This window comes from Lonchura striata, chromosome 1 (assembly GCF_050655825.1).
Source record: "Lonchura striata isolate lonStrDom1 chromosome 1, ASM5065582v1, whole genome shotgun sequence".
NCBI lineage: Eukaryota > Metazoa > Chordata > Aves > Passeriformes > Estrildidae > Lonchura > Lonchura striata.
The window spans coordinates 67032507-67047038 of NC_140703.1; the positions used below are offsets into that span (position 1 = coordinate 67032507).

The 14532-nt window shown below is 36.8% G+C and overlaps 1 protein-coding gene across 30 annotated transcripts in view; it reads left to right on the forward strand.

Annotated features, from left to right (window-relative positions):
- The window catches only part of SUPT20H (SPT20 homolog, SAGA complex component), a 29717-nt gene that overhangs the window by 14650 nt on the left and 535 nt on the right, over positions 1-14532 (forward strand). For 7 of the 30 annotated variants that reach the window (XM_085578762.1, XM_085578782.1, XM_085578805.1 and 4 more), the window contains 9 exons: positions 1241-1352; positions 3445-3553; positions 3798-3956; positions 5677-5989; positions 6992-7146; positions 9412-9467; positions 10751-10864; positions 12974-13079; positions 13611-13735. In XM_085578762.1, coding sequence (XP_085434888.1) covers positions 1241-1352; positions 3445-3553; positions 3798-3956; positions 5677-5989; positions 6992-7146; positions 9412-9467; positions 10751-10864; positions 12974-13079; positions 13611-13735 — 1249 coding nt within the window. Of the gene's footprint in view, positions 1-1240; positions 1353-3444; positions 3554-3797; positions 3957-5676; positions 5990-6991; positions 7147-8001; positions 8157-9411; positions 9468-10750; positions 10865-12973; positions 13080-13610; positions 13736-14532 lie in introns of those variants that run through there. The other 23 variants (XM_085578860.1, XM_085578864.1, XM_021541897.4 and 20 more) reach the window with 12 other exon arrangements.

Here is a 14532-nt window from a genome sequence, read left to right on the forward strand (position 1 = left end):
AAAAATCAGTAATAATGTTCTTCTTTTAAATAGGTGATTTTGATCCAGAAAGTCTTTTACTTATATTCTCTCCTGCCTCCTTTGTGCTGATACTTTTGCTGCTTGTTCTGTAAGCTGAACTGGGGAGATTGGCTGGCTGGAAAGTAAAACAATAATATTACAAGAGCCTGGTTTTAACTGTGATTGATTTCCTGATCATGTTTGTCACTGGGTTGCACAAGTCCCTTCATCAGAATAAGCAACAGGGTTTCAGGGACAAGTACAAGAAGAAACAGTAGAGGGAGTGCAAGACCACCTTTTTTTGAGTACACGGCATTTTACTACCCTGATGCCACCGATTTTTAAGTCAGTCTAAAACCTAAAACCTATTTGCTACAAAAAGTGCACTGCCCTCTTTCCTTTGTCATGTGTGTCAGGGCCCTTGCTTATGTCTGCATTAGTCAGGTAACAGCATATGACAGAAGCAGACCTACATCAAGATAAAGAGTATTTCATCACTTTTAGGTGTGAGGTAATGGAAATATTCCAGCAGGTTTTCACTGAGGTCCAGTCTGCCAGAGTGTGACTACAGCACTTCAGTGTTAGATTTCAAGGTCATTTGTTATATTGCACTCATGTTTGTGAAACACTATTCCCTCAGCTTGGTTGTCTTAGATTAATAGAGATATAGTATCTGATTCTGTTTGATAGAACAGTATTTTAAACTTGTTTGTCGAATGTCTGTCATAATGCTCACAGGGGAGTGATTGGTCAGCCCTTGCATTTAGAGTCCTCACCTGTCATAGACCTCAAGCTGAATGAGGGTTGACTGTATCACAGGCAACATAACCAGAAGAGTCACTTTCTATAGAGGATTCTGGACTTCTGTAAAAAAGCGGGAATGGAATCCCCATTGACTGACATCCCAAAAATCTGCAGTTGCTTTGGGGAATGGAACTGTTCTATTGTTTCCTATATTCCTCCAGTAGAATGTTTCTCACACTATTATTTTGTATTAGAAAAAAAAAAGATATTAAATGTTAAAACGGAATAAATCTAAGAGCCCAGGAATATAATGTAGAAAGATACAAAGAAGTATAAGTATGTTTTATATATGTGCATCTCTATGTTATATAGAGATATGCTTACATAATATATAAAATATATGACTATAACATATACAATTATCTGTTTATCTACAAGTATCTACTTTGGAAGTTCAAAGTTGTTAATCTTTTCATGTCCTCATTGTTTGTTTTAGGGTGGTGAATCAGTACCAGGAGTTAGTGCAAAATGAAGCTAAATGTACTGTGAAAATGTTTCATAATTCAAGTGGATCAGTCAGTCATCTTTCTCCAGGGAAGGAAATGGAAGTGAGTTTATCAAGCTACAAATTTGTTTTATTTGTGGTTAATTATTGAATTATTAGAATAATTTTTGCTATCCATATTTAACAGTAAAATAACCTAAAAATGCTATCCTGAATTAATTTCTAATTGCATTATGGTCATGATCATTCTATGTGAGTATATTGGAAAAGTTAGTGGAAAGCATTTGTGTTTTCCATGTTCGGATGTTGTCTTTTAGCTCTTCTGAGGCATTGGGGGGTTGGCTGTGTATGATGTAGGTAGCTCCAAAGTTTTGTTTTAGCATTTTGCCCTGTTCATATGAATCTTTCATAGAGCAGTATAGTAAAATGCAGCTGTGTGTCTTGTTTTGCAGGTCAGTAAACACAGAAACAGATGGAGTAGCTGAACATTTTACCTTTAGAAATTCAAATTATTTTCTCTTCAGTTTGAAGAGGAAAACTTTAAAAACCACTCAAACAAAAACCAAGACAAACAAAAGAAACAAAAAGCCAAAAGCAAAAAAAAAACCCTCAAGCATACAAAACAACCTCCAAAACAAACCCCAACAACTTTGCAGTGTGTATTTTTGCATGCACACACATTTCTACATTTTCAGTATAAACTCTTATATTCCCAGATTTTCCTGCCTGTTGGCATTGCCTTGCGTTTTACTTGCTTTTGCTTCTGGTTTTGTTTGGTCAGAGTTGGTGCTTCAGCAGTGAGCTGTATGTTATACTCCAGCTAGTAAATTGAGATTTGTATCCCCTGGGGTATTTCCTTTGTGACATCTTTCCCCTAAATGCCTACTTACAAACTCCAACAATGTTTTTCTGAAGGAGGTAGTTTCTGGTGTCAGGCAGACCAGCAGCATTCAGCAACTGCAAAAAGAGATATGGATGTTTCTGTGTATGTGTGCACACATGTACATGCATGTGTGTATATATACATTAAAATCACAAGTTGGGTGGAATGGTGCTTGCCTGGACCAGACTTACTCAGGTTACTATATCACCATTTGAATGGGGCATTGGTCTTTATTTTCAAAATCAAGAAAGCAGATTTTAATACAAGAACAGAAAGGTAGTTCTCAGAACTTTCCTCAAAAGATTCTTTTTTATAAACAAGCAATTAGAAACATGTAGAGGGACTGTCTCTTATTACTGAAAATCAGTGGAAGTTAAGCTTACCAAAAAGGGTGATTCTGCACAATGCTCTGATTTCTTACCTCATGCACATTTAATTGAGGCTCCAGTACTGAAATACTCCATTCACTATATTGCAAGCCTCATTTCCTAGTTTCAGCAGTTTGTTTAAACAAACTGTATTTTTGTTTAAACATTACTGTCATTTATGGATATCTGCTATAAGGCAAAAACACATGGAATATAACTGAATGTGTTTTATTGTTGAGTCTTTAGACAGTGCCAGCTATTGGAATTATGGATTTAGGTTCTATTGTGAGTGAGTGAGAACTGCAAGCTCGAGTAGGTGAAGTGGGTGTATGTTTAGACAACCTGGTAATTAGGATATAAGAATAAACAAAAAGGCTGTATCTTACCTCTAAGAATATGAAGTTCTGGTCCCACTGAAGCCAGTGGGGAAATGTGTTTTGATTTCTCTGCATTCAGGATTTTCCTAAATTTATTTGAAATCCTGCTCCTAGAATGAAGAATTCTGATCCTGTTCTTTAAGTCTGTCTTGGTTGAAAATGGCAGGTATATACAGAATGAATTAATGAAATTACGTAATTTTTCAAGTAAAACCTAAATGTTTTATAATTTTAAGTGTATTCATCACTTTTGTGTTTGTGAGAATTACTACAGAAAATGACAATTATGGAGAAAAGTGAAACTTTAATTATATTTCTTATTTCTTTGCTCAGTTTAAATTTTTACTAGCACCTTCGTGCTGCTTCTTGATGGTAAAGACTTTATCTAAAAGAGAGTTCATCATAGGTTTGGGTTTTTTTTAATAAATACATAAGCATCTGAAATGGCTGCAAGGAATATTGTAGTTCTGAGAAGCCTTCATACAAATCAGTTGAATTGTCTCTTCTGTCAGCTGTGCGAAAGCTCTCATCATTGCTGTGGTAGTGTTAATTTCTCTTTCCTTCCAGCAGCCAGAAAGTGTATCAGGCTCTGTTCAGTCTTCAGTACTGGGGAAAGGTGTAAAACACCGACCTCCTCCTATCAAATTACCTTCAAGTTCAGGAAGTAGCTCTTCAGGTAATAATTTTTTGACTCAAACATCTAATTTTAACATGTTCTGCCTGTTGTAAAATGAAAGGATGTCCCTTTAATGAAGATTTAATTTAAAAATACCAGAACCTCATCTGTGAGAAGAGCATGGAGTTTTTGGGGATTTTTTTTTTTTTTAATTTCTGCTTATATTGTTCACAAAATTGTATCCTAATATTTAAGTTAACATGTACTCACAGAATAGTAATGTATTTTAATTATACTTTTCCAGGCAGTATTTTTAGCTCACAACAGTCTAGTGGCCATCTAAAATCCCCAACTCCACCTCCTCCTTCTAAGCCTCCTGGTGTTTCTCGGAAACAATCTATGGATCTTAATCAAGTTAGCATGCTCTCTCCAGCTGCCATGTCTCCTGCGAGCTCTTCACAAAGTGAGTCACGACCTAAATTCTCCATTAAATCTTAGGCTTTTGCATAAATGCTTCCTGAGATAAACTTCTTAACCTGTGGAATTATGAAACTTAAGTGTACAGTGTACCCTAAATTGTATAAGTTGTGCAGCTTTAGGCAGGTCTCTTGTTCACTGTATGTATTTTATGTTTATTGTAACTGTGTTCGTTTTTTGTATATATATGTATGCACCCTCTGTGTATACGTTTTAATACATTTTATGCAATTAGCATGATCTCCTCATATACGAAAGGCTGGTTGGTAGATGATGTGATGAGATAAATTCCAAAGTGTAGATTTTTTTATTCCGGTGTAAAAACAGTGTGTTAGATCAATTTGCCTTTACATAATTTAAGCATCTGTTTTTTTAAATGTTATAGGAACTGGTGCAGTTGTGTATCTATGTATGTATATAATCTGATCAGTCCCAAGGTGATGATACAATAAACGATAAGATGATTTTTTAAAAACACTCCTACACTGTTTTACAAATCATTGCTGATTGCAAGTGTGGTGGTGATGCTGCTGACGATAGTACCATATTCTCAGGTGTAAAAATGCAAATTTCAATCAGAAGCGACATCCTAGTTAAAGTATTTTCATTAACACTGACAGGATCGTTTTAATCTTAGCTGTAGATCAAAAATGTTTTCTAAAACATGTATGTGTCTTGAGCCATGTCGTGAACAGATCTGTACAAAGAGGAAACCATAGCTGCAACTTCTCAGTTTTTTTATGAATAATTGTATACTGCACATTCCAGTATCCTGCATGGTATTAAAATATGCTTTTTGCATTAAATAATTTAAAATCTGGGTAGCTCAAAAGGTGTAACTTTTCTGCCTTCTTATTTTGCACAAGATAAAAAAGAAAACTAGTTTTCTTCCAAAATACTGAGTCTGGTTTTACATTAGTGTTATGAATTCTGTAAATCTGCTGCACAGTTACTCTAAGGCTCTTGTCGCCATTCATATTTATTTCCTTTCTTTCTGCAGGACATGAAAGCTAAAAAAAGAAAAACAAAAAAACTAGCTCAAGCTTTTTGGGGGTTTTGTTTTGTTTTCTTTTTCTGTTGATAGACTTTGCCTACTGCATCCACAACAAATACAGCTGTATGTGTTACATTTAAGCAAAGAGAATTACACAGTAGCTTTTAAAGATGCAGTATTATCCTCTAGTTCTTAAATATTAGGTAGTTGCTTTTTATTTGGTCGATACTTGGAAAACTGCAGTTTGGCTATCTGATGAAATTTAGACCAGCCCCATGATCATTGAAATTATACATGATTGTTTTCCATGATAAGTTTTTAACACAACCAGTTATGCAGGCAGTACATGGATACTATTTGTTTAACAGTTTAGGACAAACATTAATTAGGTTAAAATGGTCACTAAGAAATTATTTTAAGTATTCCTGAATAGAATTATGACTTAATGTATGATAGATTATAGAAACCTTAAAGGAAAATAGAAATTGGTGTATGCCACAAGGAATGAAGCATGGAGAATGGATTTTCTTTGTGATTATACTGCATCCTTAACAATGTGTGTGCTGCAACATTTGTCATGTAGAAATTAACACTTGCAGTCTAAAAAACGGAAAACATTGTCAGTGCTAAGTAAGATTCCATTAACCTTATTATACAAAAAGGATTGGCCTTTTATAACAAACTAGCACTTTTTATTTTTCTCAATGAGCAGGGTCTGGAACTCCTAAACCATCTACTCCTACTCCAACCAACACCCCTTCATCGACCCCACACCCTCCTGATGCTCAGAGCTCAACTCCTATTACCCCTTCTGCCACCCCTACTCCCCAAGATTCAGGCTTCACCCCTCAGCCCACTTTGTTAACCCCATTTGCTCAGCAGCAAATGTCTCTGAGCCAGGCACTGCCTGTAATGACCATTCCTCTTTCCACCATGGTAACATCCATTACTACAGGAACAACCTCCACCCAGGTCATGGCAAACCCTGCAGGACTTAACTTCATCAATGTAGTGGGCTCTGTGTGGTAAGTGTTTTGTTATGATGGTTTCTTAATTTGCCATGGGGTTTGGTTGATTGGTGGGAGGCAGTGTGGTTCAGGACTGTCCACCAACCATTAGGGTAAATATTTTTCAGGATCTGCAGTACAAAAAAGATCACTCACTTTGTAATTATAAAGTGAAGAGCCAGTAGAAACTATTTGTATTTCTCAAATAGAAGTCACCTACTATTAGATTATTGAAAAACATCTATTAAGAAAGGCCTTTATTGTTTTCATCTTTGTGGAGTCGTATAGGTTGATTTCTTAAAGTTTTATCTCAATTTAAGTGATTTAAGTGATTTCTGAGGTTTTGCTTTTAAGTTTGAGAATGTTTTATTAATCAGAGGGGAAGTAGAATATCATATGCAGACCAATCTAAATGAAAAATGGGAACAGATTTGTTTGCATCAATTTGAAAAGAGGTGAAACACTCTTTGATCCTTAAAACTCATTTTGTGGTTTGAAAAAAATAATAAATGCTTTCAAGAATAGATGGTATGGTATAACATGAACTGCTTTTTAGACTAAGAAAAATTCTGCAATTATGATGGTCAGTGTAAGACACATAGTGTGCTTCAATGCAAGTATCAGACATTCAAATTACCCAGCTAAGGTGTTCAGCAGCTGGTCACTGTTGATAAATTGGACTTTTTATAGGGCAAAAAGAAAATGCAAACCTGTTCCTTTTATGATAGTACAACCATTTTGAAGACTGTTGACCTTTTAGTATTTCTAGAATGAAAGGACCACTTGTGGTTTATTTTTATCAGTTGATATCAAAGAAGAAAAAAACTAGTATGGTCTCATAATATGAAATATATGTTATGCTCTAAGCAAAATTATTTAGCTGCATTGATGCTTTATCCATAGTCCCATAATTTACAGCAAGCTACTGATTTATTTGCCATGAGACAAAGAGCAACAATTTACTTACTCAGATTTACTTGTGCCACTTGGGTTTGATGTGTTGTCTTTCCTCTTCTACAGTGGAGCACAGTCACTGATGAGTGGTTCAAACCCCATGTTGGGGTGCAACACTGGTGCCATAGCCCCTGCAGGTATAAATCTGAGTGGCATTTTACCCCCAGGAGGTCTGGTACCAAGTGCGCTGCCCGCTGCAATGCAGTCTGCCTCCCAAGCAGGTCAGTGTGACTGAGTGGAAAAGCCACCCTTCAGACAGGGACAGTGTGAAAACATTTTGGGAGAAAAATGGACTGAAGTGGCCATTGTGTGAAGAGGTTGATGGCTGGAGCTCAGAACAACATCCATGTTTTTGCATTCAAGGTCTAGGCTGTGTTGGAGATTGTTTTAAGCTGGTTTTTGGTGAGCTAGGCTGGGGATACACAGTCAAAACCTGGATTATTTGGTGCACTCAGTAAAAAGTTTGAGAGAAACTCCAAATTCAAATGCAATTTTGATAATGCTGACTCCCAGAAAAAAATGCATGATTGAACTTAAAAAGAGGCCTCACTTTTTAAATGTGTGGGGTGTTTTATTCTGGCCCTGGTACTATTTTATTCTTGTACAACAATTAAGTAGTTCCATATTGCCTTCAAATGCAACTATATAAGTCTTAAAAGCACGATTTAAATATCAGTTTATTTTTTATGAATATAATTTAAAAATGTCTAATGTATGGTTATAGAATGAGAACAGTAGAAGACTTCAAGATATCCATCCCTTATGAGTTAAATCTCTCTAAACCATATTGAACCAACGTTTATCTTTAAATACCTTCACTGAAGAACATTCCAGTTTTCCTCAGTAGCTGTTTGGAGTGGCTCATTATCCATGCAAAATGATTCCTTTCTAATTACAGTGCATCTCCTGAATTGCAATTTTTTTTTCCTCCTATACCTTTCAGATGTGAAAAATAGTTGTTCATGTTTTCTCTTTACCTTCTAAGTATCAAACATGCTGTCATGTCCCACATTTGTCTTCTCTTTCTGATAGGTCGTATTTTTCAAACCTTTCATAATCCTGTCACTCTTTTCTAGACTGTCCAATTTGCTTACATCCTTCTTAAAATGTGATAACCAAAACGGGACACAAGCCTGAGCTTGGCTGATTTACCACTGTGGAGCACAGCAGAATAAATGCATCTCATCTCTTTCACAACATTCCTGTTAACATTTGCCTAAATGAGGTCTGCCTGTTTTTTATCTGTATTTTTCACAACAGCATTACCTTAACATAAGAATGGCTTTACTGGTTTAGGCCAAAAATCCATCCAGTTTATATTCTGTCTCTGACACTTGCCATTAGAGGATACTGAGGAGAGTGTTTGAGATGAGGCAAAAGCGTGAAATGCAAACATCCCTTGTCCACAATTGTACCTCTTCTGGCAATCTACAGCTTTGAGACTTTCTCAGCTAAAGAATATCCACATGGATCTTTGTGCTTAATATCCTGTGCTAGATGTCTCGTCTGTGGATTTATCTAATTGGTTTTTGAACCCATGTGTATTTTTGGAATCTCTACAGCATCTTGTGACAGTAAATTTTATAGATGTAAACTGTGTGAAGAGGTTCTTTTCTTTTGAGTGCTCTGTAGTTTGTGATATGGGTGATTTGGATATGTTTGTGACCTCCTGTAACTTCTCGTGTCCTTTCTTGCCGTATAGACACAAAGATAGTTACAATTTTGTACTTGGTCATTTGTCTTTTTTTAATTCGGTGTTTCTGAGTTTTGGACCATTTCTTCAGTTCATGAGGATTTCTTTTAGTCTACTTCTGTCCTTTTAAGCACTATCAACCTCTACCAGTTAAGTGTCACAGATTTGTACATGCTGTGCTGTCACCCACACAACAGACGCAAGTAGTGAGCTGAGCTAGGTCTGTGCAAGATCTCCTGGGCTTCTGTTTGGTAGATGCTGGCTTACTGGAGTGTTGCTCAGATTTGGGGTGGGATTGTTTTCTGTTAAAGATTGGTGAGAGTGTATTACTTCACTGAGCTTTTGGACTTGTTTGGATTTACTGTACAAACAGTCAAGCTTTTTAAAGGCAGAAGAAGAATCACTGAAAAATAACAGCTGTGGTGTTCTCCACAATCACCTTTATGTAAATGCACAAACAGATTATAGGTCACAGGGTATAATGTTATGTAGTGTACAGATTTCTTTCCATTTAGTCAGCTCTTGCGCACTTTGAGTCTGAATAACTATGAACTGCATTATGGAAAATGCAGCATTGTATTAAGTTTACACTTAATTTACACTTACCAGTATTACACTTTTATTATACTTGTATTATATTATACACTTAGTATTAAGTTTACACTCAATTTACATTTGCCAGTTTTCCAAATTCCAGATGTTCAGAAATAGTCCCAGTGAAAAGGTGTACTGCAATACACAAATACAACTGAGTAAAGACTCACTACTAATGAAAAGATGTTTTCTTTAACAGGCAGTCCATTTGGTTTGAAAAATACATCAAATCTTCGGCCCTTAAATCTTCTACAGGTAATTTATATACTTGGACACAATAATAATGATAATTTTTTATCTTTCTGTAGAGACCTGCTTAGTGCTGCTTACTGCACTGCTCCACAGAGATCTTTGGAGCCAGTTGGTCAGACCATTTACTGCAAATCTTAATTGCTTATTTAAAAGGTTTAGAATAAGAGAAAAGACATCTCCATAGAGATACCAGGTGGAAGTTATATTCTTATCTCAGAAAAGAAGCAGATAATTCTCAGTAACAATACAAAGATGCTGACATTTGGATTCAAAATATTAATCCTAAAATGCAATCCTTCAGGATTTGCATAAGGTTTCATTACAGATCATAGACTAAAGTTAAAATTATACTGTACAAAACAGTGTGGTAGAATCACTCAGAGGTTTACATGCAGAATGCCTAAAAGCCAAGGTCAGCATGCACAGGTAGCTGCAGTATAGGTTTTAAGAGTTTTTGGAAATGGAAGTTCATGTAAGATAGGGAGTTTAGAAGGTCTGTAAATGCTTTATTTGCACAAAGCATGCATACAAATACAAACATGAGCGGATGTTTATTATGTCAGAGTTGCATTTAAAAGTGGAGCAGGGTTTTTTTTGTGGAACTGGGCAGAGTTCTTGGATCTTGAAGTCAGCTGCCAGATACAGATGCAGAATTGCAGTTTTGGTGTTCCACATAGTTTGCACCACATTTCAAAAAATTACTACCAGCTTTGCTACTTCCACTTCCCACTCCTGTACACTCCAGAAACATGGAAAAGGCCAGGCAAAGGAGGCAGTTATGCCAGAGTAGAGCTCTTCTATACAATTAAATGCTTGTATTTCAGTGATTCCATGTTAAAGGACATTGTTTCAAGCTAGTTCTGCCACTCATAAACCAAGAACAACTCAGCTGAAATAAGTGCAATTAAAGCTGGGTAAGGAAGAGTAATCAAGGCTGTGTTGCTGTCTTAAAATTCAATGGAATATTCTGAAAGTGGAAATTAGACACAGTGCTGTTGAAGACTGGCATTTATCTTTCCAGTATTAATACAGTATCTGCCATTTTAATGAAAATAATTCAAATCTATTTTCCTGTGGAAATACCTTTCTATAAGTTCATGCAAGTTTGTTTTCAGAGCATGAGTCTTTCAGAAACACCAACAATTGCAAATTGATTTTTAAAGGCATTGCAAAAGAAAAATTAAGCCTTTGGGAAGTACACCACTATCAATACTATGTTCATCCTAGAACAGTAGGAAACTCAGCAGTTTGATTGAATTATGCCTTTTGTTTTTAATCTTTAACAGCTTCCAGGTGGTTCACTTATTTTTAACCCACTCCAGCAGCAGCTGTCACAGTTTTCTCCACAGCAACAATGTCAGCAGCCTACAACCTGTAGTCCTCAGCAACAGGGAGAACAGGTGTGTGCCAACAGCCCTCAGTCTGGGTTGCTTGGATGAAACAGTTTCTCCTATTCTCCCCATCTCTACAAGTAAATGAGCCATTACCCCATAGATCTGAAGCAGAGGGGGAGGCAGTTCTTCCTCCTAAACATTCTCAAACAGCAAAGAGTGCAGTGGCTCTGTTGCTATGGCTATACTTCTTTATTTATATTCTGTATAGAAAAGCTCTAACAATGCTGAGCATTGTCTAACTCTGTCATGAAGAGAGCCAGCCCCACTGTATGAGTGGTGTGAAACCAGCTTAGTGCTTTGTTTATCATAACTAACAGATATATCAGATGAACAGAGAAAAAATGCAGTCAGGATATTACAGAGTAGCAAAAACTTGTTACTGCAACTGCTGTGAGTTTGTTTACAAACCTCACTGCTGCAGTTCAGAATGTTCTTTGCACCAAAGGAAACACCGGTTGTCTTTAAAGCTATAATCTTAAGACATTTGCTCTACTGCTGCCTGTAATTAGTCTTAAAGGCTTTAATCATTGAGGAAATATAAAGTCTTGATAGACACTGCTCTGTCTTCAAGTGACAAATTTTGAATGGTCAGTTGCACCTTAAAAATCCTAAGGTGCAAGTACCAGGTTAGCACTTAAAAATCCTGACTAACATTGATGCAGCAGTGTGAGAAAACTAGCTGCTCTGCTTTTGTGTTCTCAGACACACAGGCCTTCTGTTTACCAAATACTCTCTACTGGATACTCAAGTATGTCATAATTTCACATGTGATACTGTAGACTGTTCATAAATAAGATGCCGCTCTGAAATTTTTTATGGTATATAAAAAATAGATACCTAGCCTCCTGTGCCACAGGCCTTGTTCTGGATTGTGGGACAGTTTAATGGGAAACTTTACAATTTGTTCACAGCATCTGAATCTCTGAATGTCAGTTAGTAGTTGAACTACTAAAAAAAAAATAATGTGACCTTGTACTGTTGGGTTTTATTTTCTAGATAATGAACATCAAGGGCATTTATAAAAAGGATGATGTAAGCATAGTTCTTGTGGCAGGAAGTTCTGGAGAAAATCAGTCTCTGCATTGGTTAAACTGCCCTAAGGAACTTCTCTCATACCTTGCATTATAGAGGAGGGGGTTGTTGGCTAAAGTGAGATATGAACACTAGATTCCTTAGCTTTGATAAGGACTTGAATGTATGTGCTCACAGTGCTTAGTGAAAAAACTTAGGCCCAAAAACAACAATTTACTGTGCTACCCATATAATATAAATATATGCATTCTCTCTCATACTTAGGGATTTTCCCCACATGGTGGTTCTATGACTCTTAGTCATCATGGATGTGATGATGTCTCAACATGCAATTTTTTGGTCTGGTTTTCCTAGATCTTAGTGGCATTATAATGTAATGCTAAAGAAACATTGCAACTCCGGGACTGAACCAGCTTTTTTGTGACTCATAAACCATGCAGTTTTATTGAATTGTGCATATAATGCTTTATTTCTCTGTGTTATAAATCAGTGCATAATTTAAGTTCTAAAAGAGGTCATAATTCAGCACCCTTTGAGTTCAGGAGACACTTGGTCAGACTCCACTAATTCCTTTAAAGTGATTACTGTGGAAACTACTGTGTTCTGAAAATATACTTTTAAAACCAGGGTCTATATTTTTATGAAATTAAGGAGTGTGTGGCACAATATGAACATGGGAATGTGTCAGCCTTTGCACATCTTGATTGATTAGGACCTTTGCACATGGATATCTTAGGGTCTCCAGAAGACTTTGGGGCTGGGACTGGGACAGGAAATTGTCCTAAGATTACAACCATTAAGTGTAGTCTCTGCTAGACTGCAGGGAAATTGACAACTACATGGAATTCTGCTGGGTAACAGTAGCAATACCACTTCTGCCAAAACAAAGCTGTTCTGGGGTACTCAGTGTCTGTTTGTCCTACTGTTAGTGACTACACTGTAGCCTGTATCTGCACACACTGGATGACCTAGCATTAAACGTTTTTAATGGCACTTCAGAAGTTTGCCTTCACACTGGCTTTATTTGCTTATTCATTGATATGAAAGTTTGGTAATAAGGATCAAGCTTTTCATTTTTGCTAGGGGTCTGACCAAGGTCCATCCAATCAAGATCAGGCATTATCTGCCCAACAAGCTGCTGTAATTAACCTGACTGGAGTAGGGAATTTTATGCAACCTCAAGCCACAGGTATGTGCTTGCTGAGCCTCCTTTTGTAGCAAAGTGTTTATGTTGATAAATTCACACTGAAATGAAGTTTGGTCTTAAGGAAGTATTACGTTAGATCAGAATGGTTCACTGTTTATTATCAGGACATGAATTCTATGAGAAATATTCGACTTCTAAAGCATGCACTTCTCTGCTTTATTTGGCAGTTAAGTGCCATCAATTGATAGTATCACATGAAAACAAGTTAAAGTTAAAACGAAAATGCAGGGAACTTCATGCCAGACTTCATTAAGGAATGTTTCTTTAACTCTGTGCTTAACTCCCAGTGTGAGAAACCTTTGTGTCTCTACAAGCACTTCATAATCTAATTATGTTCTAACTAACAGAGTATGTATATCATATATACTTTATTCTGCACTGTTCCAAATTTGACTCTGAAACTAATTCTGTTGATCCCCCTTTTCCTGTTACACTGTATTCCTATGTCTTCCTCCCCTGACCAACTCAACCTGACTTCTTTGACCTGCCTGCTTTCCCCTTCTCCTTTCTCAGTGTTGTCTCAGCTTGGCTCTGCCGTGAACAGACCTGGGCAAAGCCTTCCTCAGCAGAGACTCCAGCTCTCTTCTGCCCTGCAACAGCAACAACAAGCCTTGCAGCAGCAGCAGCAACAGATACAAGTAATCCAGCAACTTCACTCTGACTGTGTTTAAAAAAAATTAAATTAAAAATATAATTCTTGGCTCCAAAATAAAAAATATGGCCCTCTTGGGCTCTCTTTTTAACTATGGTCTCGCAAATTGAAGGAAAAGAAAACCAACATGTATTTGGCAAACTATATTGTAAAACCCAAAATCTGTGATTCTCTCAGCTTGGAGCACTGAATTTATTTTTATTTGTTTAAGCCCTCCACCTTCCTGATTTGCAAACATTCAAGGGGTGCTTGTGGCACATGTCTAAATACTATACCAGGTGCCAATAGATTTCAAAGTGTAAGCACTTGGAAGTTCAAACGTAGCAATCCTACAGTAAGTACATGAAAGCAAGAGCTCTGCAAAGCATTCCTTTACCATTCAGATGCTTCATGAAAATATTTTAGAATTTTTTTAGTACAGTCTCATGTTTGAAATATATACGGAAAATTCATACAATGCGTACACTGAGAAGATATCACATTATAAAGGTACTGTGTAACCGAAACACTCAGTGAAGTTGCTGAGTTACTGCAGTTACTGCAATGAAGAGAAAGGGCAAAGAAACAAAGCTGTGCACATTCACATGTAAAATGTTAGCTTGTGCCCTCAGCAGGCTTCTGTGCCACTGGTGCTGCTTGACTGTACCCATTGCCCTGGTATATGGTGTGTTCCTTTGTCAACCTGGTGCTTCCTCATTTTTTCTTTCTTTCCCCTCCCTTTATTCTTCTGATGTGAAAGCTTTATAGTCAACACTAACAAGCTTTTTCTCCTTCTCCTCCATG